Source organism: Tyto alba, unplaced genomic scaffold (genome assembly GCF_018691265.1).
Source record: "Tyto alba isolate M040663 unplaced genomic scaffold, T.alba_DEE_v4.0 Super-Scaffold_37, whole genome shotgun sequence".
NCBI lineage: Eukaryota > Metazoa > Chordata > Aves > Strigiformes > Tytonidae > Tyto > Tyto alba.
In genome coordinates, this window is record NW_024881312.1 from 187,037 (window position 1) to 199,917 (window position 12,881).

General features: G+C 51.8%; 1 protein-coding gene and 1 non-coding gene across 2 annotated transcripts; both read left to right on the top strand.

Moving 5' to 3' along the window:
• Positions 1-1,256: 1,256 nt before the first annotated feature.
• On the top strand, positions 1,257-2,195 carry LOC116961099 (olfactory receptor 14A16-like). Its single transcript, XM_042801632.1, has one exon. The coding sequence runs from the start codon at positions 1,257-1,259 to the stop codon at positions 2,193-2,195; it is 939 nt and encodes a 312-aa protein (XP_042657566.1).
• A 10,379-nt stretch (positions 2,196-12,574) lies between these two features.
• On the top strand, positions 12,575-12,647 carry TRNAF-GAA. The gene has a single exon. It is a non-coding gene; the product is annotated as a tRNA-Phe (tRNA).
• The last annotated feature ends 234 nt before the right edge of the window (positions 12,648-12,881 follow it).

Sequence of the window (12,881 nt, forward strand, 5' to 3'; positions counted from 1 at the left end):
TGCCCTGCGGTGTCACCGGCTGGGAGGTGGCGGGCAGAGCTGGGACAGGGGAAGGCTGTCCCGAGTGCCTGGCTGTCTCTCTGCTGGCCTCTCCCAGCTGGGCCATTCCGGCGCATCTGCTCATCTCTCCTTGTGCCTGTGCCACTCCTGCTGCGGCTGTCAGGCACTCTGGGGATGGGAGGTTCAGCTGAAGGGTCAGCGCGGAGCTCGTGGGTCCTCCCACGCAGACGTGTCGGTGGGAACCCGGTGTCCCAGCTCTCCTCGAAGCTGTGGGGCTCTGGGCCGTGCAGCCTGTGCGGGTGGGGACTGAGCTGATTTCAGGAGATGCCACCATGAGGACACTTGGTGACTCCTTGGGGTGTCCTCCCAAGCTGGGAGCCGCCCTGCAGACAGCAAATCTCTCCCCCAGCATTTGTGTGTAAAACGCATTGGAGAAGCCCTGAGATGCTACAAGAAGGAAGATGTTACTTTGTTGGAAAAATGAACTCTGTGTCCTTGGCAAGGAGTGGGGTGCTGAGACTTTGCTAAAGTACTGGGAGACAGGGTGAAATACTTAGTGATCTGCAGTGGATCCCTCTGCTCTCAGCGGGGTCTGATTGCTTCTCTGGGTACCTCAAGAGTTCAATCCCCGTCCATTTCAAGGGGCAGACACAGGGCAGCCGGGAACAAGACAAAGGGACAGACCAGCTTGCCTGCCCCTGTGCTAAGCCACGGCAAATTCTTTTGCCTCCCAGGACTTGTGGCTGCTCAGCCTGAGTGCAGCAGAGATGCTCAGCATTTCTGATTTCACAGAAGAGTCCTCAGAGGAGATGGGGCTGGAGTGGGTTGGTGTGGTAGAAAGGAATAACTTTATAAAAGAGACAACACAAAAAAAAGCCTGATGCAGTCAAGTTTGCTTGGGATTGGGAGTGGAGATGCTGTCAAGCCCTTTGATGATGAGAGGGAAGTCACCTGAGAAAATCTATCAGACCTGGTCCCTACGTACCCCCTGCTCCCAGGCAGAGCCTGGCCTAGAGCATGTCCAACATATCTGGAAGCCCACGGGCCCTGCTCTTCACAGCACCCCCAGCCAGCACAAACCAGAGCAACAGCCAGGGAGCTGCAGAAAGGTCCTGCCAAGCAGGAGAAAGGGAGGGGGGTGTGGCTGAGGGAGCATGAATATTTGAGGGATGTCTTTGGTTTTGCACAGAGAAGTCTGTCCTCACTTATCACTGTCTTTTCCTTCTGGTACAGACCCCTGGGTTCATGGGGAGACCATGTCCAACAGCAGCTCCATCACCCAGTTCCTCCTCCTGGCTTTTGCAGACACGCGGGAGCTGCAGCTCCTGCACTTCTGGCTCTTCCTGGGCATCTACCTGGCTGCCCTCCTGGGAAACGGCCTCATCATCACCGCCATCGCCTGCGACCACCACCTCCACACCCCCATGTACTTCTTCCTCCTCAACCTCTCCCTCCTTGACCTGGGCTCCATCTCCACTACTCTCCCCAATTCCATGGCCAATTCCTTACAGGATATCAGGGCTATCTCCTACCAAGGCTGTGCTGTCCAGGTATTTTTCTTTGTCTTTTCCGTTGGAGGAGAGTGTGCTCTTCTCACCATCATGGCCTATGACCGCTACGTTGCCATCTGCCAACCCCTGCACTACGGGACCCTCCTGGGCAGCAGAGCTTGTGTCCACATGGCAGCAGCTGCTTGGGGCTGTGGGTTCCTCAATGCTCTGCTGCAGACAGCCAATACATTTTCAATATCTGTCTGCCACGGCAATGTAGTGGACCAGTTCTTCTGTGAAATTCCCCAGATCCTCAAGCTCTCCTGCTCAGACTCAGGCTATCTCAGGGAAGTTGGGTTACTTGTGGCTAGTGTATTTGTAGTCTTTGCTTGTTTTGTTTTCATTGTGATGTCCTATGTGCAGATCTTCAGGGTCGTGCTGAGGATCCCCTCTGAGTTGGGACAGCACAAAGCCTTCTCCACATGCCTCCCTCACCTGGCCGTGGTCGGTCTGTTCATCAGCACTTCATTTTTTGCCTACCTGAAGCCCCCCGCCATCTCTTCCCCATCTCTGGATCTGGTGGTGGCTGTTCTGTACTCAGTGGTACCTCCAACTTTGAACCCCTTCATCTACAGCATGAGGAACAGGGAGCTCAAGGATGCGGTGAAGGAATTGATCCAACGCACCTTGTTCCACCAGCAGTAACCTGCCTCACCTATTCTGCAGATTACTTGCAACTTGGATTAGGTCAGACTTCTGATTTATTTTTCCCTTGTTATACTTGTCATAAGAGGTAACTGCTTGGCTTCATTCCACTTCTCTAGAGGCTTCATCTGTTGTGTCTGACCCTTTCACAAATGCCTTGAACACTCTACTAGATCCGGCCTCCCTGAGAGCATCTCAGCAATAAAAGAGGTCTCCTGAGTGCAGTGCCTGAAGGCTGGGTTGTCCTAAGAAATATGCTGCCAAAAATAAGTACAAAGAATTGGACTTTTAAAAATGTCTTTTCTCAATCTTTTCTCCCTGTATTGGAGGTGGTAAAATTGTGGCAACTCTGAGATCTACTGGACAGCAAGTGGTGCTTTTAAAGACTATTCCTGGTGTCCAGGGGCTGTGTAGGTGCTGCAGGATCTCTCCATTACCTCTTAGGTAGCCACATGTATAGCAGGGCTGATGGCATGTAGTGTTCCCTGTGGAAAGGAGTCTGGAGGGGTCAGGAAAGAAAGGACACTTTCTGTGTGCCCTGGGGTGAACAGTGAATGGACACTCAGAAGATAAGACACCCCTCAAAGGTGAAACTCATCCGGAGTAAAGCATTAATCCAGACACCCATAAGCCATGACCCTGCAGTTTGGTGTGAGCCAGCGAAAATGCATCAGGCACAGGGAAAGGAGACTGGAGAAATGTGGAAGCTGCCCGAGGAGCCCCAGGGCAGGGGGTCTCCTGCTGTCCAGGGCATCAGGGCTGGTGGGGAGGCAGAAGGGGAAGAAAGGCAACCAGGGCTGGGGATCACTTGCAGCATGAATGCAGGAGAGACAGAGAGTGCCTGGACTCTATTTCCTCACGCACTTTGGACCAGCTCAAGTAGTGGGGACACTGGGGAGGCTGTCATCCCTCCCTGGGATGCTCCCTGGGGCTGCTGTGCCCTTCAGAAGGGTTGGAGCTGTGGGGTGAGTGCCCAAGTCCCAGCCCACTCCTGACTTCACCCCTGGCTCAGTCAGACAGAGCTTTTTGATCAGGTCGTCAGCTGAAGGACAAGGCAAAACATGTAGCACTGACCTGCCTGCCACAATGGTCTTACAGGTAGCTGTGAGATCCCTCACAAGCATGAGGAATTGGATGTCCCCCCCACCACCTGAATTTTTGGTGTCACACCTCAAAAAGCAGTTTGCATTTCACAGGCCCATTTTCTGTTTCTCCTCCTTCATGTGGTTCTTCCTGGGGATCCCCTTTGGGTCTTTTCCTCTTTGTTCCGACACACAGGGCCTTCCCAAGTTGGCATTTTGCCCTGGTTTTCCGTTTTCGTAACCCACATGGACTGTGTCTTCCTGCACAGTTCAAAGCCCAGACTTGGCCCCAGTAACCCTCCATGGCTGGTCTGGGATGTGGGGGCCTCCCAGCCTGGCTCACTGGGCTGGACCCCTCTTTACACGTGACAGGATTTGTTATGGGGGCCCCTTGGAGTGTGACACAGTGGGAGTGTCCTCCTCTCTCCTTGCACCTCTGGTCTCTATGTGAAACATTCTAACTCAATTCTAACTCTATTTTCCTTTGTGTGTTTCCTCCATGCAGTAACTGTTAGGGTGAACCTCACCATCAATCTTACTGAACCTTATCAAGCCCCTGTCAAAAATTTGTTCAGCACCATGGACGGCTGCCACGGGGTCTGTGCTGGGCAGACATTTCCCCACCCTGAACAACCACCCTGGTCCACACAGTGCCTGCACCATGGGGCTGTGGGGCCATGTGGGGCAGCAGGACTTGGCCAGCCCAGCTGAGGAGGTCCTCCCTGCTCTGCCCACTGCCACCCATTGGCACTGCCACAGCCCTTCTGTGCTGGGCGATGAGGTTTCTGTGGGTGCCCTTCTGTGAGCTGCATGGGCACCCACAGGGTGTGTCTCTGCTTGGAGCTGGTCACCTTGGCCTGCCCTGCACGGTCCTGGCAAGGCTTGGCCTTGGAGATGGGCAGTGATAGTCCTCAGCCCATGGCATGAGTGCCAGCCTAGGAATGACTCCTGCAGAAGAGCTCACACTGTGCTGGGGGCATGGGTGAGCCCTTCAAGATGTCCTCACACCAGGATTCTTCTTGGTACAAAGGGGAACCATGGCAGCCTGAAGTGATTTCTGCTGGATGGAAGCTGTGAGGGTTGCACAAGCACTCACAGGTAGAAGGAAAAACTTGTGAAAGGAAAAATTTATTGGGCTCTAATGATGTCAGTGCAGTGGGGGTGCATACAGGCACAACTCTGATACCCAACTCCACCACCGTTATGACCAGAGAAGAAAACAGCTTCATACTGACCCTCAGACCTGATGTGCCATAGCTCCTGCCTAAGTTGGTCTCCAAGCCCATACTCAGACAACTTGTGCTAGATCAAGTGCACCAGGCCTTGTCTCCATGAGTTTGGAACATCTCTATTGACCGAGATCCCACCATCTCCCCTGGGCATTTGCTCGGCTGCTTGGCTCTGAGGTGTTTCTCCAAAAAACCAACCCTCAAAACCAAACAGCCCACATAGCCTCTCCTAGTACACAATGTGCTCCAGGCCCCAACCATCTTTCCAGCCTCTGCTGGACTATTCACAGCCTGTCAAGGTCTTTCTTGTGCTGGGGAGACCCACACTGGACACAGCAATCCTACTGGGGTCCATGAATAAAGGAGAAGAGTCAATTCTCTTAAGCTGCTGTCTGTGATTTTGTTAATCCTGCCTGGGATGAGGTTGGCCTGCCTCTTCCCAAGGGCATACTGCTGCTTCCTCTCCCACTTGTGCACCCAGACTCCCAGGTCCTTTTCTGCAGAGCTGCTGTCCCCAGCCTGGCCTCTTGTCTGGAGTTGTCCTAGCACAGTGGCAGGATGAACACTGGCATTTGTCTTCAACTTTGTGCGGGTCCCAGGCAGCCCTTTTCACTGAGGGCTACTGCATCCACCTCTCTCCTCATCCAAAGGGCCCATCATCTCATTGTAAATGGTATTCAGGTTGGTCAGGCACAGTTTGCCCTTGTTCAGTTTTTACTGGAATTTCCAAATCCCCTTCTTGTCCTTCAGGTGCTTGGAAATGGCTTCCAGGAGGATTTGCTCCATCACTTTCACAAGGACAGACGTGAGGCTGAGCAGTCTGTAGCTCCCTCATCTTCCTTTTTGCTCTTCATGAAGATGGGTGGCATGTTTGCCTTTTCCCAGGCATCAGGAACCTCCCTGACTGCCATGGCCTTTCCAGGGTGACAGAAGCAGCCACACACTGACCTTGGCCAGCACCCTCAGCACCCTTGGCTGAAACTCACCCCATAGAGTACCCACAGAGTCATGTATGGCCAACCAGCTTGCTGAAAGTCTCTCCACATGTTCTTGGTCACTAGGCCCACTCCTTCACTGAGTTTTGGGCCCACTTTTCTTTTTTTTTTTTTTGCCTTGCTGTGGCTGCCAACACCCTTACTGAAGCCCCTTTTGCTACCTTCTGCATCCCTTGCTGGTTTGAGATCCAGCTGAGCTCTGCCTTTCCTAGCTCCATTCCTGCATGTACAGACAAGGTCTCTGTGCTCAACCAAGGGGATCCTGAACCCCTTCAGCCCTCTGTGCATCACCACCCCATCCCACAGGCAGGCTGGTGGCAAAAGCGTGGCATCTGGGGACAGCACAGCAGTGCTGGGAGCAGGGGCACCAACAAGGAAAGGTAGGGTGTGAGCCATGCCCTGGGCTACACACAGGGGCACAGGGTGGCTGGTGCCTTGGTGGTTGGCCAGGCTGTATGGGCTTGGGGTGGATGCCAGCTTGAGAGTAGGAGCGCTGGGATTTCCTTGGACTTTCAGTGAAAATGTGGCTGCAGCGAAAGCAAGTGGGCAGGCTCAGGCACAGGCAACTGCAGTGGCAAGGGTGCACAAGAAAGTGTGCTGGCCTCCTGCCATGGTTGCTCAACTTCATCCATGAAAGCCCATACGGTTTTTATGTTTCAACAGGTTTGGCCTTGAAGATGAAACAGTTATCTAAGGCTCCTTTGTTCCACAGGGCTGTTTCCCAAGAAATCCAGCCCAGGAACTTCCTGAACAAGCCAAAAATTTCTCCCTTGTACTCCAAGGCTCTGATTCTGGGTTTTGTCCTGCACACCTCTCTTGGGAGTGTAAACCCCACCATCTCTTGGTCACTGCAGCCATGTGACACTGACCCTCAGTGGAAAAGCTCACATGCCCATGGTTAGAATTTCCTGGTGCTCTGTCTCAAATATTTGCTCCAGAATGACATGACAGGACACATCAAACCTCTCATATTGCTGCACCCATTCCTGGAGGAACAGAGAAGTGACAGGTTTTGACTGTCCCCTTTTCAGTGCTGAGGCAGGATTTGGGGAAGTGCGGTGTTTCCCCCTGCATCAGCTCCTTCATCTCACTGAGAGGTGGGGCTACAACATCTGCTGGGCAACCAGCCCAGGTTCTGGATGCCACCAGTCTTCTCTGGGGACATGCTTCTTTTAGCCACCAGCCGTTGCTGGGTCCTGCTCCACCCGCTGCCAACCAAAGGGCAGCTTAATCGCCCTTCTGGCCTTTGGCAACTTCTGCTCCACGAGGCTTCCTGCTCCTCCGGGCAGCTCTTCTTGCCTGGCTGAGAGCCACTCACAGGTGAAAACAGTCTCCATAACAGTGGCTGTAGGGTAGAGGGAAGGTGGGAACGAAGGGTTGCACTGGCTTTTCGCCACCAGGAATTGTCTCCTTTGTATCAGCCCTTAGGAAGCCCTGCCAAAGCATCTCCCAAATTCAGTGCTGGCAGGAGGATCTCCTATAGACACCTCTGGTCTGAGCCTCCTCCAGACGTCTGCACCCCTGAGCTGGATGCTCTGCCTGGCACGGGAGGATCAGGTCACTCTCCTTGTACCCACACCATCTCCACCTTGGGAAAGAAACACCTCTAAGATTTGAAGACACGCTTCAGGCCTGCCCATTGCTCCAAACCCCCATTTCTCTGGATATCCAGAATGACCTGGGGGGTGCTTGGGCTCATCTTTAATAGGACATAACCAGAGTCTTCATATTTGTCTCAGGACAACAAATGGCACCATCCAGACCCCAAACTCACCTGCTGCAGGTCCTGTACTGCCCAGTGGTGATTGGTGTCAGGACCAACTGCCACTCCCAGCTGTACTGCTCGGGGCTGTGGTCACACCATCAGATGACATTTGGGGCACCAAAAAGGAATATTGTGGTTTAACCCCAGCTGACAGCTAAGCACCATGCAGCCACTCACTCAATATCCCCATATCTCCCCTGGTGGGATGTGGAGGAGGATCAGAAAAAAAAAAATAAAAACAACAAAAACCCCTCATAGGTTGAGATAAGAATAATTTAATAATTGAAACAAGATGTAGTAATAATAATAATATTAATGATAATAATAGAAATAATTGCAATAATTGTAATGAAAAGGAAGATAAGAAAAAGAGAGAGGAATAAAACCAAAGAAAAAAACAAGGGGTGCCCAGTGCAATTGCTCTGTACCCACTGATCCATGCCCAGCTGGTCCCTCCAAGCAGTGATCCACATCTCCCGGCCAACCCACTGCCTTCCTCCCTCCTCTTTGTATACAGGTCCTGATGTCCTGTGGTATCAAATAGCAGTCTGGCTAGTTTGGCTCAGATGTCCTGGACATGCTCCCTCTCAGATTCTTGTGCCCCCCCTCACTGGCAGCATGGGAAACTAAACAATCTTCGACTTAGGATAAGCCCTGCTCAACAACAACTAAAACATCCGTCTGTTCTCAACATTGTTCTCACCCTAAAACCAAAGCACAGCACTGTACCAGCTGCTAGGAAGAAAATTAACTCTGTCCCAGCTGAAATCAGGACTTTGCAGATTGCCTTTCTTGGTAAGCCTGGCTCCTTGTAACCCTTTTTGTCAAATAGGCAAGTTCTTATGGGCCCCACTGCCCTCTGCATCTGACATGCACACCAGCTGGTTGGATCATTCGGCCTCTGTGACCAAAGGCCATGGCTCATGCTCATGATCCAGGCTGTTTGCAAGCAACAAATTCCTTCCTCTTGTTCTTTGCAGTCACATGAACCAGGATCGGAAATGTCAGTCTGTGCTCTGCCTGTTGTGACAAACTGCTCAGCCCTCATCACCATTTGCCTTCAACCCAAAAGAATTTTCAGCGTGCACAACATTCTTGTCGGGGTGGCTTCTGCATCTGTGCCTCCATTGCCTGCTGGCAGGAGTTTGCTGCAAGTTTTGGAAAGCAGCAAATGCTGCTTTTTGTCACTTCTATCCCTGAAATTGACCTTATTGTTGCCCAATAAGGTGTGGTACTGACCTTCTGAGGCACATAGATTTAGGTCAACCTCACTGCTCAGTGTCTTCCTCTGAAGTTCATTGTGACTGAGGATGAGCTACCTCATCGTTACAGTGGTGCTTTCCACCTTCGTCATCACTTCCATTAAATGAGCATTTCTTTTTCTTACCCATACTGCCATACATCCACTCAAGTTATTGTCTTCTCAGAGGAACCATCTGCACACATGCCTTAAATGCTGATGTGCTGGAGCTTCAGTGCACAGGGACCTTGAGATACTTGTGGCTTTGGCCAGCAGGAACCTCAAGTTGTACAAGGAGAAGGGGCAAAGTGGGACTGGACCAGCAGAGGAGTGAGTCTGAGGAGAAGGCCCATGGCACTGTGAGTGATGCCATATGTGCTGCTGGTAAAGGCTCACCATGAATAGAGCCAGCTCCTGCATACGGAGCTGCATTGTAGCATGACCATCGAGACACGGGGAGTTATCATCCCCCTCGACTCAGCACTGGTGTGGCCACACCTGTAACATTCTTTGGGGCTTTCCATTCTGAGGAGCAGGAAGGAATGGGAGAGTGCCCAGAGGATGTCTGCAAAGGTGGGTTTAGAGGGCATGAAGCACATGAAGTGTGTGGAGTGGCTGAGGGACCTGGGCTTCCTTGTCCTGATGGTGTGGAAGGTCGTGCAGGAGTAAAAGAGTAGCTTGAAATTAGGAGTTTTGGGTGTTTTCAGAGATTTTGGACCTTTTCTTTGTAGTGGGAAACCACCTGAGAAAGGAAAAGCATCGCAAAGTGCAGCTTGGGAGGTTGAGACTGGACAGGAGGAGAAAGAAATGTCCCTTGAAGGGTAGTGCTGTGGTACCAGGGGTCACCCATAGCCTGGATCAGTGCAATGCTTTGTGTTCCAAGGAACAGGCAGGGAGGAAGGAGAGATCTCAGGAAAGGCAGGGAGATGCCATAGGTTGGGTGTCCACAACCTGGGGGTCTCTGTCCCCTTGGCTATGGCAGTTGTCTCTGCTACCAAGGCCTGAAAGGGAACATGATAATCGCATGGAACTGGGGCCTCGTGGCTTCCTTGCAGCCCCCCAGGGAGGCTGGGAGCTGTGGTACCACTGTCTTCCACTCAGCATTGCCCACCCCACCCCACAGTGCCCCAGGAAGAGCCCTGAGCCAGTGTGAGGGACAGGATCCCCCTTCTTGGGGATGACCACTTGGCATGATAAAATATATCAAGTTTTACTCAGCATCAGCTCCCCTTGCACAGTGCCTTTGCCTACCTGTACTCACAGCCTCCAATTTTCTTCTCTAACTAATCCATGGGGACACCTGGTCTGTAATGGGCCTCAGAGGGGCCAATTAACACTCCAAGACACTTTGGCTTTTGCTTCTGACTGTAACCCCTTCAGAAGTTGGTTCAGCTCCTCTCAGTATCTGAAGTTCAAGCACCAAATACGCCCCAGGTCTCATTAAAGTGCAGAAAACCCAAAGGAGCCACATCTCTTCCAATTATTCCAGGACTTCCAGGCTTGTACAGCTAATTAGAGAGGCTTCAGGAGTCTACTTAACGTGGAAGATTTTAATGACAACTTCGTACATTTTTTTTTTTTTTTTTTCATTTTGAAGGGGTTTTTAATCCTTTTTTAATTTTACAGAAGTGAGAGAAGCTTTCTCCAATTCAGAGGGTCTTCTACGGAGGACAGGAAATGTAGCAAGAGCGGTCTCCTCATGGTCCCCCACTGTATGGGCAACTTTCCTCCCCACCTCCCCAGACCCACCATTTCCCTCAGGGGCTGCCTGGGACTTGCATTCTTCTACATCAGACTTCCTCACTGATGTTCACAGCTGAATGTTACAGCTCCTTTGCACCAATTCCCTCCTGATTTACCCTGAGACTTGACTGTAAATAGTCACAGGACTCTTATTAATTTTGAAGAAATGGAAGTAAAACATGATACAAATTATTAAAAAAAAAAAAATCAACATTGAAGTCCACCACTGTATGCCAAGTCCAAGCCTCCACTAAGGTCTACCTTCCTCAAGCGATGACCATAAAAGAAATACGCTAGACAAATAGATAGGAAATTATAAATATATGCACAATTAGCAAGTTGGCTAAAGAGAGAGTTTGGCAGTTTAAATCAACTTTTCCACCTTCTTGGCCAGATTTCTAGGCCAGAGCCTTGTCACCAACTCGTGCCTCTAGTGATCTCCCTGCCCATCTTCCTGTGCCTTCTTAGCCCATGCCCACCTCTAGCAAATGAAGTTGGGGTGTTGTGGGCAACATTTTACAGTCAACTGAAAAATTATTTGTCAATGTTCAAAGCATTTCTGAGGTATAACTGAGAAAGAAATGCACTTGTGTAAAATCATGTGGATGTTAACATCATTGTATTTAGCAAAACCCATCCTCAAAGACAGGCTGTTCTAAAAGCCCCCCTGCAACTGGACAGAAATTAAGATGCAAGAAAAAACTAATTATAGTTTCTGCACTCTAACAAGCTCTCAGGGGAAAGTTACTGAGCTGTGGGAGGAATAAAGAGTCTTTGGGGTTTAGTGGGGCGTGCTGAGGGGTTTGAGTGAGGAAGCTCCCTCAGGAGATTGACGTGAGCCTCTCTGGGGGCTGATTAGAGCAGAAGAACAGAGGCAAGTGACTTCAGGGTGACAAAGAAAGGAGACAGAGACATCCTGTGTCGTGTAGCCCCTTGGATGTGCCCTGCCAAGGGGCTCAGTGCTAATTCCCAGCCCATTTGAGTGGTGATGCCCTTGGTCATCAGCAGCTGAGGTTTTCCCCCGGTCACTCTGAGGACAAATACACGCCGAGTGCCACATCCTTGCCCCTCAGGCCTGGCACTGCCCAGCTCCCCCTAAACCTTTGCCTATAGCCTAACACCTAACCCTGAAAGGTGAGCTCTCATCCTTAGCCCTGCCCTGATCACTGAAGCTGAAACCTTCACCAGATGCCTGAAATCTAAGCCCTACCTACCTCCCTAATCTTTTCCCTCAACACCGCTCATCTTCAACCAAGTCCTTCCCTGGGCTGGCCTAACCCTGGGCAACAGCCCTGGGTGGGGTGCAGCTCAGCAGAAAAGGCCCTGGGGGTCATGGTGGACAACAAGCTGCACATGAATCAGCGGTGACGGTGACGGCTGGCAACCCAGAAGGCCAACAGCATCCTGGCTGTCTGAAGAGGAGCATGGCCAGGAGATGAGGGGGAAGGATCCTCTGATTCCATTCAGTGCTTGCTAGACCACATGCCCAGTACTGCACTGAGTTTGGGGCCTCCTGCCCCCAGTAGAGGAAGGACATTGATCAACTGGAGCGAGCTCAGTGAAGAGGCACCAATACAGTCAGGCATGTGTAGACGTGCAGGGGGCTGGAGAGCTTCCCACCTGAGGAAAGGCTGAGGGAACACTCTCCAGTATGGAGACGAGAAGGCTTTGGGAAACCTCGTAGGAGCATTTCAGTACCTGTCAGGCAGCTAAGAAAATAGAGCCAGGCTCTTCATTGTGGTGGATGGTGGGAAAAGGAGAGGCAAGGGACAAAATTGGAAAGAACGTTCAGGCAGGAGATGAGGACCATGAGGTCATAACCATGAGGTCACTTACACACTGGAAGAGGTTATCTTGAGAGGCTCTGCAACCCAGACCCTTGGAGGTTTCCAAGCCTCCTTTCCCCCTACATATGGTCTCCCAACATTGAACAAAACGCTCTGGCTCAGGCAAGAATGAAGCAAACGCCTATGGCACCAGCATGAGCTCTTCCTCCCCTTCTCTTCCCTGTGAGAGGGGTCTGCCACCAACCCCACATTCCTTCACCCTCAGCCTTTGCAGCTGTACGCTCCTGGCCTGATCACTTGACTTTGCAACCATCACCTTTGTATTTAAGGCCCAACACATACCTTGTCACTCCCGCTGTAAGCTGGCACCCACCCCGCAACTGGAGCCCACCTGGCCACAGGGGCAGAGAGAGGCCAGGCCCACTCTGCTTGCAATGGGCACAGCTTTTTCCTGGGAATGTCCCGAAGGAGCTCTCCTCGCGTGTGTCAGGCTGTGGCCTGGCACGGGTGGCACAGGGACAAGGGCTGCTGGGGCAGGGCTGAAATAGCTCAGCTGGGAGAGCGTTAGACTGAAGTTCTAAAGGCCCCTGGTTCAACCCCGGGTTTCAGCAATGCTTTTCTCCCTTAGGGTCTTGCAGAGCACGTCTGCCTTCGTCCATCCTTCCCTGTCCCTCCTTGCTCCTTCCCCTCTTGCCAGAGCGCTGCCCGTGCACTGTAGCTGCACATCTACAGGTTAGAAGGAGCCTTCCTCTTGCACCACAAGCCCCCAGCCTTCCCCTGGGCAGGACTCTACACTCAGTGTGTCTTTGGGGTGTTCTCCAGCTGGGTCTCCTTCCCTGCTCCAC